Source organism: Cornus florida, unplaced genomic scaffold (genome assembly GCF_030987335.1).
Source record: "Cornus florida cultivar Cherokee Brave unplaced genomic scaffold, ASM3098733v1 CherokeeBrave_3.0.0_Hap2_Chr08, whole genome shotgun sequence".
In the NCBI taxonomy this organism is placed as follows: Eukaryota; Viridiplantae; Streptophyta; class Magnoliopsida; order Cornales; family Cornaceae; genus Cornus; species Cornus florida.
The window spans coordinates 33505725-33526165 of NW_026775578.1; the positions used below are offsets into that span (position 1 = coordinate 33505725).

Genomic DNA, 20441 nt, shown 5'->3' on the forward strand with positions numbered 1-20441 from the left:
TAGCAAATACAATGCCGGTCGAGACCACAGTGTATATCACTATTGCGAAGAAAAAAATACAAAAAGCAAAAACTGCTGTCTAATCAAATTCAGAAATTGCTGCTTGGAATGATATGGAAACAAGACCAATGTCTTCAATAAACAACATTGAGGACAAAGACCAATTGAGACTTGACTGAAAATAGTCATCTCTCTTGCACAGATACAAGAAAGCCCATATAGAGAACTAAATCAAACGTTATACAGACCTCGCATTCTCCGAAAACGCCTAATAAACCACAAAGGGAGGATCGGACAAGGAAAAAAAAAAATTTGTTAACACACACCTATACGCTATCTATACAATCCCCACCCCAAAATCTCATATATTCCTAAATTACAATAAAATTGAAGACAGGAATATCACCTACCTACCTCACCCCAGGTAACGGGTGCTTTCAGGAGAGAGAGAGAAAGAGAGAGAGGTATATTGAAATCATGGAAGATACACTGCATATGATCCGTCAAACCCGATAAAGAATTGGACGTCTGTGTACATTAGAATACACCGTCTCACTGCTATTTTCCTTTTATCCCGTGCTTGCCTTCTTCTTGGATCCGCACATGCCATTTAAGGAAAAACAGATTCTGACAACGCATTGGCAGAGATTCAACTGATTTCTCCTAATTGTAGATCCTAACGGGCTTCTCAAGTGTGTGTCGATTCTGCAAAATTGCAGCAAATCACCAAATTCTTTAATGACTTCTAACAATTTATTTACAAAACGAGCAAGTCATCCTCTGCCACTGGATCGAGAGGCACATTCTCGCAGCCTCTCAATCTAATGTCTGAGATAGCATGAGCTTATTGAAAGCACCATTATGATAACTTTTACCTATCACTAATACAATCGTCATATCGACTGTTTTCAGCCTTAAAGAAATATAAGGTAAAAAGAGGGAAGAAATAAAAATGATGCTTTGTGAAAAGTAAATTTGACATCAACAATTTGTGGGTGTTTGGGATTTGCTTCTCTAGTACTGAAAAGCACTTCCATTCTAAAAAATTGCGGTGCAATGTGTTTGGTGGGGAGAAAAAAAAAAAAAAAAAAAAACTTTTATAGATGGTAGAGGTTAGGTCTAAAAAGTACGTTTAAGTAAAGTTAGGAATCGTAACTTTTGCGTTACAAGTAGAGGTCCATGTTTTTAGGTAACTAATTTTCTTTTAGAGAATTTAATCCCTTTATATTTTTTATAAATACAATTTTATCCCTTCTACAAACAAATAACAAACAATATCTAGGACTCTGTAACAAACGAAAATCCTAATTTATTTGGAACTCTCCAAATCAGATACAAATTAATCATCATTAAAATATGTTTAACTCATTTATATTTTAGTACTCAATACAAATTCGATATCATAAACAAAATATGTGATATTTAAAAAAAAAAAAAAAAAAACCAATACAAGTTGATCTTTATAAATTATTGAACTCAATGGAATTTTATAATATTTAATATTAGGGAATTAGCACATGTTTAGTGTAAGGGTAATATAGTAAAATTAGTAATAAAAGTGCTTTAAGCAACATTATTACCAAGCAAATTTAAAAGTGTTTTCAAGTATAAAAAATGCTTTATACAATGTGTCACCAAATGCTTAACTGTGTTTCACTGACAGCAGTTTTATATTAGCTCTATTATTAAAAGCGCTTTTAACTTTATAACAGCAATCCCAAACGAACTCAAAATTTTGTCTAGTTTTCAAGCACATTTCAAGAAACCAAAAACTGCAGCAGTTTAAAAGTAATATAAATGTAATGATATACCTGATTGGCTGCATAAGACCTTTTAGGAGCATTGTCAGAGTGCTCCAATCCAAGGTACTGCTCCCACGCACCATAAACATCTCTTCTCTAAAAAGCACAAAGTGAAAATAAGAATAAGAACGAGATGAAATTAACCACCCAAAATAAATGAGACATGCGCGTGCACGCATGTGTATGAGGATGAGAGATAGTGAGGGAGAGAAAGAGAGCACCTGAAAACGACTGGACACTATGTCAGAGTCCTGAAGGTATTCAGGACGACCCAAAGACAAAAATGCAAATTTCCACTGGCAAGGAAAAGAATAAAAACAGATTAAGGATATGAACCATATAAAAATAGATATTAACTAAACAGCAAAAAAAATGAGGCATTTTGAACCGTTCCAACGTCGAGCAAAATACTTTCAAAGGAAAAAACGAGTACCTTCGAGAACTCCTCATCTGGAACCTGCAATTTCTTCTGTATACGCATTTTAACATCTGCTAATGTCTCGCCCTCATGAATGACCAAAAAAAAGGGTTCCCCAAAATTCTGGACCTGCTGTAAAGTTAAAAATATAAATATAAATAAATAAAATACAAGTATCACAGAATCTCAGTTAGTGTGTGATAGATTACAATATCACAACACCAAGACACAACAATTAATGCACAGCAGTGCCTCTTATATCTTTCATCTTTATATACTTACCACCTGGTTCTGAGCTGTGTCTTTCATAAAGTGATAAACATGAATCAACCGATCATGAGGGCTAAGGTTTTTCTCCTCTTCTGGGATCTGTTGGGAAGTGTAGTCAAAACAATATTAATTGGCTAATATGAGCCAGAATTATCAGGTATTGAAAACATAGTAATTTAGTAAGAACCTACAAAAGTTTTTGAAATATGGAAACAAATTACATCTAAAGTGCAGTAAGAAGTTCTTATAGCTTTCCAGAGGGGGAAAAAAATGCAAAAGTCATCTTAAAAAAAATTGTGAGCGTCAGCATCAATAAACTGGCATTCATAAAGGGCGTCAACACTCAAGGGCATCATTATCTCACAGGGTTTGCCCATCAAATTTGACAACTCTCTCTTTTTCTTTTCTTTTTTTCAAAAGGTATTTTCAATACTCGTGTCACGGCCATATTAATCCTATTGTCCCCAACAAAAATTTATAGAAAGCAAGTGTTCAGATACTTTTCACAAACAAACAGCACTAGCTGCTCAATTAAAGTTCGGGAAAACAATCTCAAAAATCATCTAAAAGGAAAACAGAATAAGAATCAAAATCAAGTACAAAATTTCACCCGGAACCAAGTGGACCCTATCGGCTGTCATCAAGTGAAGGAAATTCAAATTTAGCAATAACCAACAGCACAAGCTACTCAATGAGGGTTTTGGGAAGGTCCAGTTCAGTGTTGACCTGACCTTCGAATCGAAGTCAACAATATGAACAGAAGTCAAATCTTGAAGTATATTTACCAACATTGTAGTATGGCCAGAGATTGTTGGGATTTGATGCTTGGTTTATTTGGGGTTCAATGGGTTATGCCTTGTTCTTCTAGAGGGTTGATTGAAGCTTGGAGAGGCGTATCGGTTGGGGCTTCCATTCAAGATGCTTGGAGGGCTACGCCGCTTTGTATTTGGTGGTGTATTTGGCTCGAGAGAAATAGGAGATATTTTGATGGAAAAGAAAAGCCTGTTTCTATGCTTAAGTTCTCTACTATTTGTACTCTTTTTTGTTGGGTTTCAGGGAGAGATTATAGATCTGCGGAGGAAATTATTGTTTTTTTGGCCTCTCTGAAGGTCTAAGGCGCCCTTTAGCCTTTTGTTTTGTATCTTTGGTTTCCGCCCCCTTTTTGAGCTTTTTTAATAAATTCTTACTTATCAAAAAAAAAAAAGTATATTTACCAAATTTAAAATATCAATCTTAGGCATCAGAATAATTTATAAACAGGAAGACAAAAGAAAACCCCAACTCCACATGCATGAATCACACCAACAACAAAGGATAATAGTTACCTCCTCAGCACGTAAAGTCCAGTATTGATCATTAATGTTCTCGATCTTCTCATTAAGCGGGAAAATCTGTAAATGATGTTGGCAGGACAAATAAGATATTCTAAAGAACTTGAGATGATATGCAAATTTTTTCTCACAGAAAATTCGTAACAGTCACTAGTCACTACGAACTCACATCCTTAACTAATGTGGTTTTTGAAGTTCAATGATCTAAATTAGGAATTTTAATTGCGAACTTTTTTAGACGATTAGAGAGAACAATAAAAACACGCAAACACACAACATATAAGAAAGAAGCATCTAGCAACAATTAGAACATACTTGTAATTTAGAAACTCAGTTTTATAATAGGAACTCATTCAGGAAAATTCTTGGTTATAATAAATTGCACATACACAATGTTTGTTATTATTATCAGGCCAGTGTAAAACCAGAATTTCAAGAATCCATGAAATTGGGAAATCATTTTGTTGATGAGACTGACTATATTAGACTGTACATGCGTTCAAAACAGTGTCAAAAGAAAATAAATCCAAAATGTAATTCATTGCTATCGAAAGCATGCATCATCTCCTTCACCATATTTGCTTCACGTGATACAAATAACATAAAAAGTGAGGAACTTACTACGCAGCGAGGTAACTACATCAACTATAGAAACTTAAATCAAGCTGAATTTGTCTCTCACCAAGTCAATTTCCGAAAGAATGCCTCAGAAAGAAGCAATACAACATGAATAGAGTCAATACCTTGTAGATTTTGTGATAGAAGACTTCAAGCAATCTAAGTTCAACACTTGGATGAGACAACTCAACCTGATCCATAACAACGCATAAGAATGAGTAGCTTCTTTTTTTTCTACAGTGCAACGACAGATAATTGTGAGCTGAGAATATGGATTGGAAGTATAGCACAAAAAGCCAAGTTAAGTACACAAAATTATAAATCTAATAACAATTTGCTTTAGCAAAGAAGTGAGCATTATTTGTTTCTCATAATTCAATCGATGCAAGCACAATTTCCTTATTTAACCAATAGTAGATGTTCACTTTGAAAGTATATTACAAAATGCCAAGTTCACAAAATTACAAATCTAGTAACAATTTGCTTTAGCAAAGAGGTGAGGAATTTTTTCCTTCAAAATTCAATCAATGCAGGCACTATTTCCTTTAAACTAGAGTAGATGTCCACTTTGAAAGCATAGAAAAGTAGCAAGAGTTACCTTTGTCTTGAGGTCATTAATAACATCCCCTACAGTGCTTTGTTTAGGCAATCTAATTGTATGAATTACTACCTGGAAACAGTTGAACCAAAATTTAATGAGAGAAAAAGAAGATAATAGAAGAGACAGCTATAGAAAATGGCACTCACTTCATCCTTGGTAGCATGATGAAAAGCAACTTTCAGAGTTTTCAAGCCTTGCAGTTCTGGCAGAGGAATATCCAGCACTTCATAATACAGAATATCTGAAGTCTAAATATTATTTTAGGGGAAGGGTGGTGGGAGATAAACAGTCAGAAAACTATGTTTACTGAAAATATAAAGATCAAAAAGCAACTCTTGACCAGACTAACAATCATTCTATCAACAACCTGATTGTAGTGGACCAGCATGTCTGACAGATGTTCCGCCCCTCGGTATTTGATTGGTTGGGGTTTAGGTTGCTGGGAGTAGCAGTTATGAGATGTAAGTCTGATTTTAGATGGATCATCCACGCCATGATTGTGAGCTACTCTTTCCACGACATCATCATAATTGTGAAGTTTTGACCTAGATTTGACATGGAAAACAATAAAAACTATGAAATAATAAATTAAATAAAAAAAAAATTCGCCATCGACTAGAATAGCTGTAAAGTAAGATTTATATGCTGGCGAAACATACAACTCAAGATGGAATTCATCTTCCTTGGGTTTCTCCAGAGAACGGAAACGGACAACCTGTAAAACATCAAATGATTAGTAAAACTTGATGTTGAGAAAGGAGGCTATCAGACAATAATTTGCAAATAGCTGGCTTAATAAAATTTATAAATGCAGAAGGATTAAACAAATACACTGGCACCAAAAGATATAAATAAAAATAACAGTTTTGTATAAATTTTAAACACCATTATTAGCTCAATTCTCAAAGAGAACTTCCTCCTCTTCCCCTCCTACCTCTCTTCTAAAGTAAAGTTCCTCGTACAAAATCATCTTAAACAAAAAGGTATATACTCATTTACAAGATCTAACAGTGAATCAAGATATTTCAGCCAAGTTTAGGAAATAAAATGATGTCTCATATATGCTTGACCAAGAGGACACATATCCATGCCAACGGCAACAACAAACTTGGGAACCTGGCATGCTCCTGCCAATAGAAAGGTACAGAAGCCAGCAGGTTAAGACTTTGGCTGGATATGATCCAAGATGGTGCTCTTTCTTGGGTAACAAAGTAAGAAACTCAATAGTCCAGATCACAAAATTAAATGAATTGACCAAGAACTACCCTGTTTTCCAAAAGAACTCAAATAATTTTTAAGATTCATCTGGCATGAACAATTTTTAAGATCAATCTGGCTAGAACACAAAAAGAAATACTAGTATATACATATTGAGTGTAAAGACAAAAAAGAAAAAGAGAAGAGTGTAAATGATGGGGCTAATTTGCATTGGTATATTCCAAATGCAAACACCATACACGAACAACTAGAATTGTAACAATTATAACATTATATATATGGACAATAATCAGCACGCTATTTAACTTCTTGTCTAGGAGCTATTAGGTCATTCATTTTAGATACATAATATATTTCAGATGGGAGCAGGTTTGCAGGCCTTTTCAATTGGGCGGGCTTGGGATTAGGAGATTGGCCCCCTTTAACAGTGCTCTCCTCTGTAAGTGGCTTTGGAGATTTGGTAGTGAAAGGCATAGATTATGGAGAAGGGTTATTTCCTGTCGCTTTGGGGAGGAGAGAGGTGGGTGGTCAGCTAGGCCAGTCAGGTCTGCTAGTGGAGTAGGGGTGTGGAGGGCCATTGGAAAAGGATGGGATGAGTTTTCCAAACATGTTAGATTCAAAGTTCGGGATGGAAGGTTTGTCCGGTTTTGGGAGGATCCCTGGTGCGCGGATAGGCCTCTGGCTCTTTTGTTTCCAAGGTTGTTCAGGATTGTTGTTGACAAACATGCTATGGTTGCTAACTGCTATCGCCTTGATAGCGGGAGGTTATCTTGGGATGTGCGATTCTGGCGATCTTTTCAGGATTGGGAGTTGGATGATGTCACTGGCTTGTTGGCTCTCTTGTACAGACAGGAGGTGGAGGGCACTGGTGTTGACTCCCTGTTTTGGGTGCCCTCTTCTCAGGGAATGTTCCAAGTCCGGTCTTTTTTTGTGTGCCTTTCTGGTTTTCATGGCGCTTCCTTCCCGTGGAAGACGGTGTGGTTGTCCAAGGTGCCCCTTAGGGTGGCCTTTTTCGTGTGAACTGCAGCTTGGAGCAAGATTTTGACTTTGGATAACTTGAGGAAGCGAAGACATATTATTGTTAATCGGTGTTGTCTTTGTAAGTTGAATGGGGAGTCAATGGATCACCTGTTGCTGCATTGTCCTGTAGCTCATGATTGTTGGAGTCTCATTTTTGATTTGTTTGGTATTCATTGGGTTATGCCTCGGATATCCCGGGAATTGCTGGATATTTGGAGGGGCCAATGGGTGAGGGCTCAGGCGAGAGTCTTCTGGAGGGTAACCCCCTTTTGTGTTTGGTGAAGCATTTGGAAAGAGCGGAATAGAAGATCTTTTGATGGGAAAAAGTCCTCCATTAGGGTGTTGAAATTCTCTAGTACTCTTTTTTGTTGGGGTTGGGGGAGAGATTTTTCCTCCATTGAGGATATTGTGGACTTTTTGGACTCCTTGAGATCAGAGTTTCAGTTTTTTGTATAGCTTGGGACGCGTTCCCCTTTTGAACGCCTTCTAATACATTTTACTTATCAAAAAAAAAATATATATATATATATATATATATATATATATATATTTCAGAAATTAAACAATCTATTGATTATCCGAACTCCCAACGCTAATACTCCTGAAAGCCCGCAATTCCTTTTCTTTTCTTTTCATTTTAAAAAATAATTCATTTGTGATGTTGTGGCCAGAATTTAGTGGTGGATAGTGTTGCGACCCATTTACGACCCGATGACCCGTTAGAAAAGTTTTGACCCGTTTTTTGCTTGTGGGTCGTGGACCTTAATTAGTACTCTCTTGTAGCCCGATAAATAAGGTCGCTTAGGATTTGGAGTGTGACACAGAGAGACTAAAAATCATACAGAAAGAGAGATGGGCAGAAACTTGTAATCTCCAACGTGGACGTAGGCCTTGTTGAACCACGTATAAATCTCTGTGTTCTTTGTGTGATGTGTTTATTTTTTTGTGTTTTGTGATTGTTGCTTGGATTCGCTGCATTTGTCGTAACAATCTCATATCTTGATATTACATTGTTATTGAAGCCTTAATCTCAAATGACCAACTGGTGTATCACCAATCTCATCAAAATAGCCCAACTTTTTTTTTTTCCTAGTTGGTACTCACACACACGTCTCTTCTGAGACTTGAACCCCTGACCTCCCTTTGGGAAGTAAAAAGCTGATACCACTAAGCCACTAACCCGTTGGTAAATAGCCCAACTTGATACAGTGAGCCCTCAAAGGGCACTCATTTTGGCGACTAGGTAATAACTAATCATAAGTAAGGTAAAATCAATGGTATGTTAACAAGTATTGCCATAAATTTCATGTTAAATTCATTGAAAGATGGATAAAGAAGGGGAGAAATTTTGTATTATTTTAAAAAACTATGAGCAAAAGAAGATGAAGATCCAGGAAAACACAGAATACCTGACGATTATGCACATATTCCAGAAACGAAGGAACATCAGGATAACGGCACTTTTCACTAATTTCAACTTGAAGGGATTTCTGAAAGCAAATGATGTCCCCATCTTCAAGCTGCAGAAGGAGGAGAACAATCAGAAAATTGAATGGAATATACTAGACCAACAAGAATTGTAAACTAGAAATAGAAAAGAAAATGGTGATAGCAACCAATGGAAAAGCATTAACAAAGTGTAGTTGGTTAGAGATAATATACCTGGCTAGCACGAAAAGGTACCTTTTTATCTATGTGTTCACACATGACATTAGGCTCAAACTTTATTTCCTAAAAATGAAAGAGGATGGATAAGATATCAACAAGTATTATATCATAAAATGGGTGACCAGAGAAGGATGCCAGAAAATCAAAGTACACTAATATAAGAATACGAAGGCTGACCTCGAAGAGATCAATTTCTTCATTAGGTTCAAAGCCAGCCAGTTCATTCAGCTTTGTTAATATTTCTAATGGCTTGCCAGTACCCTTCACAAAAAGACGCCCCACATACCTGACAACACAGAAGACAAGACTGAGTAAGTAATCCCATGCAATTCCAACACAAAGAAAATAAAGAAATTGAGTACCGGAGCTCCTCTTTCAAAGGGTCATAAAGTTTGAAGAAGAGAAGAATCTCTTCTTTAGTCTTCTCAGGTGGAGGAACTGGCCGCAAATCCTGCATGGTTTTACATACAGCTCCATTTTTATATCAAAAGCACAAAGACTAACATGACTTAATTCAAACAAAATTCCATCAAAATCAAGCTAGTTCATAATATATCCAGAGAGAATAAGATGACAAATTAATAAGAGGTTACCTGCCCAAGTTCTACTTCCAAAAACAATTTTAGCTCTGCATTGTTTGCCTTATTGGATACTTCTCTCAATTGTCCCACCTACAATGTGTTAAAGTTATATTATGAGCGACACCATAGTATCACACGGTTGCAACCATATCAGCCAGCTTTAACAAAAATCACAACAGATGTGTCACTATGAATAATAGAAAGAAGAATTTGCAAAATGATGAAGGGAAAATCAAAAGAACAATTTTAAGCCAGAAGAGTCAACATCATTAACTGGAGGGAGAGGGAGAGGGAGAGAGAAGGTATGTTGTATTTCTGTCAGGTTTTTTCAAGAGGGCACATGCGACGACACAAGTACATCATTTAATATTCACTTGAAAAATAATTAAGATTATATTTGTGAGAGGGAGAGGGAGAGGGAGAGGGAGAGGGAGAGGGAGAGGGAGAGAGAAGGTATGTCGTATTTCTGTCAGGTTGTTTCAAGAGGGAATGACTTGGTGATCTCTATTGTTTGTCATAAATATAATCTTAATTATTTTTCAATCGAATATTAGATGATGTACTTGGAAAAACCAAGTACATTAGAGTGTTTTCAGCAGTGCTGTGCCATTGTGAGGGTCCATTCTTGCAATGATTAATCACTTTCAAGATATTGGAAAGATCAAGGGTAGCTTGAATGCCCCTTTTACCATGCTTATCTGAAAAAAGAGGAGCAGTGGGATTGTTGTTAATGGGTTCCAGTTGAGACTAAAGGAGGCCAATAATAGCATCATGCATTTCTACGAAAACTCGAATATGGAGACTTCGAAGTGGCGTACTAGCTTTCACAGGTTGGAGTTTACAAGAAATGAAGCGAGGTATAGGGAGCTGCTGGAAAGACCATATGTTACTGAAGAGATGATGGTACTTTGTAGAGCAATAAGGTCAAGACACCAGGTCTCGAAGGTATGGCAATGCAATTCTTTCAGCAGTGTTGTGGCATTGTGAGGGGACACTGTTGCAATGATTAACCACTTTCAAGATATCGGAAAGATCAAGGGTAGCTTAAATGCCCATTTTACCATGCTTATCTTGAAAAAGAGGAGCAGTAGTAATACACTCAAGGACGTTCCACATTATTTTGGCCTGTGGTTTGTACAGGTTTTAGAGCGACAGTTTAGGCTGTGTCTTGGGAAGGTGAGTAGGTGACAAATGTAATTGGTCAAAGCCGGTGGTTTGTATAGTTTAGGCTGTGTCTTAGGAAGGTGAGCAGGTGACAAATGTAATTACTCAAATTCTCAGAATGCTTTTGTACAGGACCATCAAATTCTTGATGCAGTTCTAGATGCAAATGAATGCTTGGGTGAATGCCCAGCTTGACTCAAAACCATAGAAGTCGATCACACACACACTACTGGGATCTTCTATGATGATTGAATCTTTTGTAGAGTTTTTGGATAAGACAAGAGTATAGTTTTCTATAAGTACCTTGTGCATAGATCGTGTGTACATGGCTGCACCATCTTTGGTCTTTCAAGTGATACTAAAATAAGTTATCTTGAGGAGCACTGACAAGAACCAATTCTATATTCAAATTGAATTATATTAAACTACTGTCCAGCAATTCATCTAATACCAGTCTATAGTAACTGACAGGTAAATATTCAGATTCACAGCTTAGATAGGTACATCAATGTGTGAATCAGGTTAGAAGCTGTTGTAGGAAACCACGGCATAAGGTGCTATCATGACACATATAGACATGTAATAACATCGATGTGTGAATCAGGTTAGAACTTAGAAGCTATTATAGGAACCACGGCATAAGACGCTATCATGACATGTATAGACATGTAATGGTGGATAATTCAACACACAAATGGATGAAAAGTTTAAAGTATTTTACAGAATGAGCTTCCTCCTGAGGCGTCAATGGTCGATTTGGACGGTATGTATGGTTTTGCCGCTTTGCCCACAACCAGAAACGTTGAAACTGCACTGGTATACCAAATTCTTTGGCAACTTCCTCCTGCAATGAACTTACTAATTAAGATCGATAGGGAAATAAATGTTTCAGTGAATTAAGTTTCGTGATAAATCTGCAACTAAAAGATAAAACATAGGCAGCAGCAGTATTTCTAACAAATACATTTTAATGATAACAACCACCATATTAATAATTATAGTAATAGTAAAAAGAAGAAGAAGAAGCTGCGGTAACTTAGGAGCTGAAGTGATGTTGTCAGCAATCTAATATAGTGGCATATTCAGACACTAAACGTAATGAAAAAGCAGCTTCATATATAATAAACATGGTAAATAAGACATGCAATGCTCATTCATTAAACAAGTTAAATGAACAATTATGAGTACAAGTATGAACAAGAACCAGAACTTGTAAGTGTAGGAAAAGAAATCTTTAAATGCAAGTGCGTAAACCAGACTCCAAATAGACCTACTATTACCTGTTTTCAATTTTAATTCTCAATAGTCAGCATAACAATAAAAATACACACACACACAGTTCTAACTGAAGATCAAGACAGCACCAAATAAAACAAAGGCAAGAAGGAGAAAACGAGAGAGACAGTCAAAAATCTTGGCATACTCTCTCCCTCCCCAGAAACACTATAGAAGGAACTCAAGGAAGGTTTTAATCTCCCTGGTATAATTCTTCAGTAATTTTCCCGGTCTCAGCCAACAGATCAGCTTTTCCATTACATCTATATATCCAAAAGAGCGAAGTGCCAAGAGAAAAAGCTATAACACAAACTTGCATCATGAGGGGGAGTACAGAGAATCTCCGAGAAACTTACTATGGTTAAACCCCAAAGCCAAACGAGTAAGAACTTCGGAATCACCTTCCACCCAATTGTTCCTATGCCTAAGAATCTTAGATTCCTTAGTTTCCTCAAGCAAACCAAGCAACTCTACTGCATTAACCCCATTCTCATGGCCCACAGTCTTAGAGAAGAAAAAAAGAGATGATTTTTCCATCATGATCCCCAAATACAGTTCCGCATCAAATTTGGCTTAGATTACCACGGCTGCAGCCATCAAAATGCTGAGAATTACGATTTCTAGCAGATAAAGCTTCCATCCAATCTCTTTGAATAAAAAACAAAAACATGCCCATAATAAACTTGTGAGTTCCGCACCTTGTGCAGTGCGGAAGTGGCGTGAAAGGTTTAATCTTAGATGAAAGACTTAGGGGGGAAGAATAGGTCTAGCGTGCTCTTTTGATTTATTTTCAGATTACTTTAATTTTACCCAATAAAAATGAAAATCCAATCACACAAAGCAATGAATAAAGTCAAGTGAGAGATGACTAGGAATAGTTTACATGGAAACCTGAAGGAAAAAACCACAGAGACTTTAGCCGTCTCTGGCGAAATCAATCCACTATCTCGAAGCAGTGTTACACAAACTCTATCTCAGTCTCAACCCACTCCACTCCCCCGAGAACTAATTGTTGAACACCTCAGTTTGAATCCTATGACTCCTTGTCGAGCTGCCGCAAATTCCAGTCTTACTCCTCAATTCTTGCAGACAGGTTGCTGGAAGAACGTGAAAGGAAAACAAAAAATCCTGCTACTTTGATCAACCAAGAGAACTGTAGGAACCTCTGTATGTCTTCAATCAGATAGAGAACATCACCCTATATCATTCTCATGTAAAGTATGTGCTCTCAAATAAAGAAAAACAATCAGAATAATCAATGGTGAGTTTTCTGTCACAAACTCTCTTAAAAAGTTCTGCCTGTGAAAAAATAACAAATCTCTCATCTCTAAAATGCTGGAGCAAAGAAGAGTTTTTATAAACAAGAGAGTCCAAGTACACGTAGAAAAAGTGTTGTCAAAATTCTATTGGACGCCTCAGCAAATTTAGCTGGTAAATTCCCTAACCAGTTAAACTCCCTAGAGCAGTTCAACCGGTTGGACTTTAAAAGATATAAAATTACTTTACAAAAAGCAAAATGTTACCACTAATTAATTTTTTACTCCTTCAATTTAATTTCATTACCACCCATACATCTGTAAATTATACCAATTTATACTAACACTTAATAAGAGGATAATAATAACTAATAGGGATGCATCATCTCCAAAACCAAAACTAAAAAACAAAATACCAAAACCCAAAAAAAAAAAAAAAAAAAAAAGGGGGACAAGCCACAATCCCGTGCTTGTACCCATTTTAATAGAAAGGGTGGAGGCTACTCAGCTCAATCGGGGAAAGTCCTCAAAGCATAAAAAACTACGTACAGACATAGATGGTGACAAGTCTGAAGTTTTAAATCTCCATTCCCCTTTATGACTACCAGATAGAAGATAAAGTTTTCATACATGAATGCAATTCACTCATTGGGCAACAATCAGAAACTATGAACAAATATAAAACTCATAGAATGACCCCTGCTGTTATTTAATTACTGTAGAAAGAACCTGTAGAAGAATAATTATTCACATGGAGTACCACATCAAAAATATATTAATTACATAAATAGAGGGAAAAGAGCAAAATAACAAGGGAGAGAGAGCAAAATGTAATGCACGCGTGGAAATGAGAGAGAAGCAAATTTGCTGGAAGAAGATGCTCCGAAGCCACAATTTCCATAAACTTAAAAGTGCTACCAATTGGAAGGGGAAACCAAAGAAGACCTTAACAGTAACCATAAAACCAAAGCACCATGCAAGATTGGAAAAGTGCTTCCAAGGTGTTGTGTGGTCGTAGAATATCACCAAGAGGAACAATAAATAAGACATATAAAAGGTCAGCTATGCTTCATGGTACTCTAGACTAAGCTGCCCAAAAGATGTACCAACAAAAATAAGAGCAGCCAACTTAGTGGCTCTGCATTTAATTAGTAGGACACGAAAAATATTGAACAAGAAGCTAATACTTTCAGGAAGCTATAGGAGGAAGCAATTGATTAAAAGATCAGATAAAGTCATCTGAAATGGTCTAACTCATGTTCAATGAATACCAAAAAGTAAATGGATAAGAAGTATAATTCCATTTTTTGTCACAAAGGGAGTGCTCCAGTTCAACCTTAAGTTGCTATAGGGATTCCACAGTTTATGTAACAATAAAGACAATCACAAATCAAAGAACAATGTAATGTTTAACTTATCCCAAAAAAAAAAAAAAAAAAAAAAAAACAATGTAATGTTTAGCAATAAAAAACTTTAAAATGCAATGTTGAAAATCACTGCATATTTTTTGGATCCTATTGTTAAATTTCAAGCAGAATTTTAAGTTTTACCTTCTGCTGAATCAACCTGGGGTGTGTTTTTTTTACCAAAGGGCCAATGGCCTAGCGGTATCAGCCTCTTATTTCCAAAGAGAGGTCAAAGGTTCAAGTCTCAGAAGAGACAAGTTAACTATGAAAAAAAGCCTGGGGTTTTCAGGAGCCAAAAAATAAAGAAATGGGAAAGAAAAGACTGACAATGAGCAAATAATTCAAATAACTAACCATCAAATTAATGCATAGTTCCAAAATCAACCCCATAAATATATAAATATTTTTTTTTTTTGATAAGTAATAATTGAAATAAAAAAGGCGTTCAAAAGGGGAACGCATCCCTTATACAAAAGTGGAACTAGGGATTAAAATCCCAAAGAAGCCAAAAAAAATAATTAAATCTTCGGAAGAAGAACAGGACTTCCTCTTCACATAACTGAAAAGAGAGCGTATGATGTGTAGTTTCAGAATCGCCATGGACGATTCTTTCCCTTCGAACATTCTACTATTCCTCTCCTTCCAAATGCACCACCAAACACAATGTTGTACAACTCTCCAACAATCGCGAACAGCGCTACTCACACGGCATCCTCTCCATATACAAATCAAATCCTTAGGATAACGAGGCATAACCCAACGCATACCAAACAGATAAAAGATAAGATTCCAACAATCCCTCGCCATAGGACAATGCATGAGAATGTGAGCAACTGACTCACCATCTTGTTTGCACAAGCAACACCAGTTAACAAGACAATTGCCCCTTTTCCTTAGATTATCAATCGTAAGAATCTTACCCCAAACAGCGGTCCAAACAAAAAATGCCACTCTAGTTGGAACCATAGAACGCCAAATAGTCTTCCATGGAAAATCAACAATATCGAAATCAGAAAGATATAAGAATAAGGAACGAACTTCAAAGCGACCATGGGAAGAGGGAATCCATGTCATATCATCACTACCTCTGCCAACTGCCTCCCGTCGATACAACAAATCCAGGAAAACACATACCTCGTCCACCTCCCAATCCTGAAAAGAGCATCTAAATTGCACGTCCCACGTAATCCCTCTGCTATCAAGTTGATAACAGTTGGCTACGTAGGCAAGTCTATCAACTGCAATACTATATAACCTGGAAAATAAACAAGATAAAGGCCAGTCTCCACACCAAAGATCCTCCCAAAAGCGTACACATCTGCCATCACGAACTTTGAATTTGATATGAGTAGAAAAAGCTTCCCATCCCTCCCTTATGAATTTCCACGCCCCAACTCCTCCCACAAGAGAAACTGGACGAGTAGACCAACCACCACTCTCTTCCCATATCGACATGAAACAAGCCTTCGCCAAGGGCAATGTCTTTCCCTTTCATACCTCCACAACCATTTACTCAGAAGAGCTTGGTTAAAGGGGACCAGTCTTCTAATACCAAGACCACCAAACTTCATTGGCTTGCAAACTTGTTCCTAATTGACAAGGTGATACTTAAATTCATCACCTCTCCCACCCCAAAGGAAATCCCTTTGAATTTTCTCAATCCTATCAACAACAGAGCAAGGAATTTGGAACATAGATAAAAAATATGTGGGAAGGCTCAATAAAGTGCTCTTTATAAGCATAACTTTCCCTCCCTCAGACAAGTATTGCTTTTTCCATCCTGCTAATCTCTTCGCATACCTATCAATCACAGGTCCCAACACCCCACCGTTCTAGAGGAAACCCTAAAGACAAGCCCAAATACGGAATTGGAAAAGAACTCACCCTACACCCAAGGACTTCCGCTAAAGAAGAAATATTCTGAACATCTCCAACCGGAACAAGCACACTTTTAGCCACATTAACTTTCAGACCAGAGACAGCCTGAAAACAGGCCAAAATGCACGTCAAATATCTAAGCTGAGACACACTAGCATCACAGAAAACCAGGGTGTCATCCGCAAAAAGTAAATGAGAGACCTCCATCTGATGGACAGGATCTCTTCCTACTATAAAGCCCCTGATAAGATCAAGATCCTCTGCTCTTCGCATAAGTCTACTTAAGCCCTCCATAACAATAAGAAAGAGGAAAGATGACAGGGGATCTCCTTGTCTTAAACCCCAGGAGCACCCAAAGAAACCAGCAGGAGACCTGTTTACAAGAACAGAGAATTTGACAGACGAAAGGCATGTCTCAATCCATTTCCTCCATTTACTACCAAACCCCATTCTCTGAAGCAAATAAAGCAGGAAATTCCAATTCACATGATCATACGCTTTCTCAATGTCAAGTTTACACAAGACTCTGGGAACACCACTTCTCAATCTGGAATCCGCACATTCACCTGCAATAAGAACTGAATCAAAAATTTGTCTTCCTCCAACAAAAGCATTCTGGGAATCTGAAATAATCCCATCCATTACTCCCCTCAACCTAAGAGCAAGGACCTTAGCCAAAAGCTTGTAAATACATCCCACTAAGCTGATAGGACGAAAGTCTTTAATGTCAGAAGCACCTCCCTTCTTAGGGATAAGGACAATGAAAGTTGCATTAAGCGACTTCTCAAAGGCACCAGTAGAATAAAACTCCTGAAAAGTGCCCATGACATCGTTTTTCACAACTGTCCAACTTTGCAAAAGAAACCGCATGGTAAACCCATCAGGCCCCAGAGCTTTGTCCCCATTACAACTAGATAAGGCATGTAGAACTTCTTCTTCAATAAAAGGAATCTCAAGCCCTTCCCTATCGATCTCGAAAATGGCCTCAAAATGAAGACCATCAAGTTTAGGTCTCCAAGCAAGCGGTTTGATATAAAGCTTTTGGTAAAAGGAAGCAATCCCATTACGCACATCTTCCTCACTCCACAACTCTACACCTTCCACCCGAATACGTCCTATATGATTACTTCTTCTATGAGCGTTAGCGGGTCTGGGAAAAAAACTTGTATTGCGATCTCCCTCTTTTAGCCAAAGAGCCCGGGATTTTTGTCGCCAAGATATCTCCTCCATACTAGCAATCTCAGCCAAAGTTGCCTGACAAGAAGCTCTCCTAGAACTCAAAAACTCCACAACCCCACCCGCCTCTTCTAAGCGATCAATCTCATAAAAATCAGCAAAGACTCTACTCTTCCTCCATTCAAGATTCCCAAAAAGGTCTTTATTCCACTTTTTAAGATCGAATTTGAGAGCCTTCAAGATAACATGAAACTAGATGAGCCTATGACAACAACTCCCTCCCACCAAGACTAAACTTTTCCTTGGAAATCCTCCGCTCTTAGCCACATAATCTCAAATCGAAACAGAGACCTTTAAGAACTCAAACCTCCACAATCTAAAACCAAAGGAACATGATCAGAAATAACCCGAGCTAAAACTGCTTGAACGACATCCGAGAATTTCTCTTCCCATTCCCCGGAAATCAAGAAACGATCCAGCCTTTGAAAAAGTGACCGGGTCCCTGCCATTTGACCATGTATAGGCTGCGCCTTCCATAGGTAAATCAATGAGAAGATGCTCGTCAATGAAATCAGAAAACTGATCCATTTCAGAAGACCTCCTATCTCCTGTGGACCTCTTTAATGGGAATCTAACAGAATTGAAATCTCCACCCAAGCACCAAGGAAGAGACCACATTTCTTTAGCATTATTAAGCTCCTCCCAGAAAAAAGGCCGATCAATATCAACAACTGGTCCATAAACCCAAGTAAAAACACAACTGAAATTGTCCTCTTCCAATTTGAACTTGCAAGAGACTAAGAATCTCCCTGCCCACACATCCAACCGAGACACCCATCTACAATCCCACATAACTAAGATACCGCCCGAAGTACCTGTAGCATTCAAGACCTCCCATTCAACAAACCTTCCTCCCCACAAGCTCCTAACCACCCCATCCGTAATGGATGCCAACTTTGTTTCTTGCAAACAAACAACTTGGGCCCCCCACTTCCTCAAAGCAACCTTAACCACCCTCCTTTTATTCGGGTCATTGAGACCACGAACATTCCAAGAAATAATTCGTAGCTTCATTAAAAACCAGATAAAATAATCTACCCCCCTCCTTTCTTCGCGCTCCAACTCCTAGTCCTTCCCCTCTCCTTCACCACCCCTTTCTTTCCTTCATAATTGACTTTAGAGATAAGATTCTTGATCTCCTGTGCCCCTTTCCAGGATGATAAAGGCCTCGGGTTCACTACCTCTTCAGTCACAACTACCTCTCTGGCTTCTACTATTGCTTGAAGGATGGAGAGTGTCTGGTTACTGTTTCCCTCTGAAGAAACACCTAACAACTCACTAGCAGCTCCTATATTTTCAATCATCCAATCCTTACCCAATTCAATATTTGTTACTGAACAACCAGATTTCTCAATTGCCAAAGGTTCCTCCTCTATCACTTCAAAAAAATCATTCTCCAGCCAAGGTACAAACTCGTTAGAACAGACTTCTTAAATAGAAACCAAATCAGTAGCCACCTCCTCATCACAATCCCTTCCAAAATCAAAAGGCTCTGAAAACGAGTCAAAATCAATACAGTCTCCCAGTCCACTGCTCAAGAAACTAACCAATTTATTATCCTCTTCCCCGTCAGATGATATGCTATTAAAACCTTTCAAAGCAACATAAAGGCGAAGTTCTTTGAGCAAAGTCATGGTTGACTCATTAGACAGCTGAAAGTGAAGGTCTCTCCCAACTCGGACCAAGACCCCATCTGACGAGTCCTGAACTTCACAATTGAGTGAATCAACTTGGCCTGAAGTGACAATTTCGCTGGCAGTCGTCTCTGTAACCAGCCCAAACTCTTCAGCAAGTGCCGAGGGCACATCAGACATAACACAACTCTTCTCAATTGACATCTCAACATTGCCCCTCACCTCTCCAGAGAGGGCGGAAGAAGAAAGTGCTTTAAGGGAGCTCTGAGAATGAGAAACAGAGGACATGTCAGTGGAGGTCCATTTCTGTTTATCATTCCTCTACCATCTATAAACATAATTGCTTCTGTAAGAATCCCGAGATGAAAGTCTAGAGCTGCTTCCCATTATCCGAGTTGTAGCTGGAGGGGGCTTGAGTGAAGAATCAGCGCAACACTGTAGATGACGAAAGCCCTTCTTGTCTGTTCCCACACCAGCCTCATCTTCACTTAATTTCATCCATCTCCTCTTCTCCGGTGAGTTCCAAAAATTCACAGAGGAAGCATGAGGAAGACGACCCTGAATATGATCAATAATTGGTTCGGTGGCTGGACTGGGTTTTGTATTAAGAAAAGAAACTGACTTCTGATTATTGGGCCCCAATGAACCATTCTTTTTAAGTCTTCAAATGGCCCAATACGTAACTTAGCATTGTTTCGGCTGGACTTGGGCAACTGTGGTTTGGGCTTATCATTGAGGAAAGAAATGGATAGCTTATTGTTGGGTCTCCACATAACATTCCTTTTAAGTGAAGCTTGTGGTCCATAAAAACCAAACAGCCCATTGTTCAGCCCAGAAAAAAGAGGCCCATACTTACGCCCATCTGAGTCCGCTGCATGAAACTCGTGAAGCCACGTGGTTGCCCACGTGGTTGATTACCATCAAGGCGATCAAAATGAGGATTTGAAAAGTGTTGATGACGGGCATTATGCGTACGCCTCGAAAATCTGTCTACCCCACTCGACGCCAGTGCGTTGGCGAACGCTCTTCGCTTTCCTTGACAACTCAGTTGAGTCTGCAAATACC

The 20441-nt window shown here is 38.1% G+C and overlaps 1 protein-coding gene across 2 annotated transcripts in view; it reads right to left on the bottom strand.

The window, feature by feature from the left end:
- The window catches only part of LOC132271217 (ubiquitin C-terminal hydrolase 12-like), a 41720-nt gene continuing 21279 nt past the window's right edge, over nucleotides 1-20441 (bottom strand). For both annotated transcript variants that reach the window (XM_059772534.1, XM_059772535.1), the window contains 17 exons: nucleotides 11413-11535; nucleotides 9540-9617; nucleotides 9309-9397; nucleotides 9124-9232; nucleotides 8941-9009; nucleotides 8688-8798; nucleotides 5700-5755; nucleotides 5408-5585; nucleotides 5187-5288; nucleotides 5038-5109; nucleotides 4565-4630; nucleotides 3816-3881; nucleotides 2503-2589; nucleotides 2236-2352; nucleotides 2024-2098; nucleotides 1812-1898; nucleotides 1-705 (listed from right to left, as the gene is read on the bottom strand). In XM_059772534.1, the coding sequence (XP_059628517.1) occupies nucleotides 664-705; nucleotides 1812-1898; nucleotides 2024-2098; nucleotides 2236-2352; nucleotides 2503-2589; nucleotides 3816-3881; nucleotides 4565-4630; nucleotides 5038-5109; nucleotides 5187-5288; nucleotides 5408-5585; nucleotides 5700-5755; nucleotides 8688-8798; nucleotides 8941-9009; nucleotides 9124-9232; nucleotides 9309-9397; nucleotides 9540-9617; nucleotides 11413-11535 (1527 nt within the window). In that variant the 3' untranslated portion in view covers nucleotides 1-663. The remainder of the gene's footprint in view (nucleotides 706-1811; nucleotides 1899-2023; nucleotides 2099-2235; nucleotides 2353-2502; nucleotides 2590-3815; nucleotides 3882-4564; nucleotides 4631-5037; nucleotides 5110-5186; nucleotides 5289-5407; nucleotides 5586-5699; nucleotides 5756-8687; nucleotides 8799-8940; nucleotides 9010-9123; nucleotides 9233-9308; nucleotides 9398-9539; nucleotides 9618-11412; nucleotides 11536-20441) is intronic.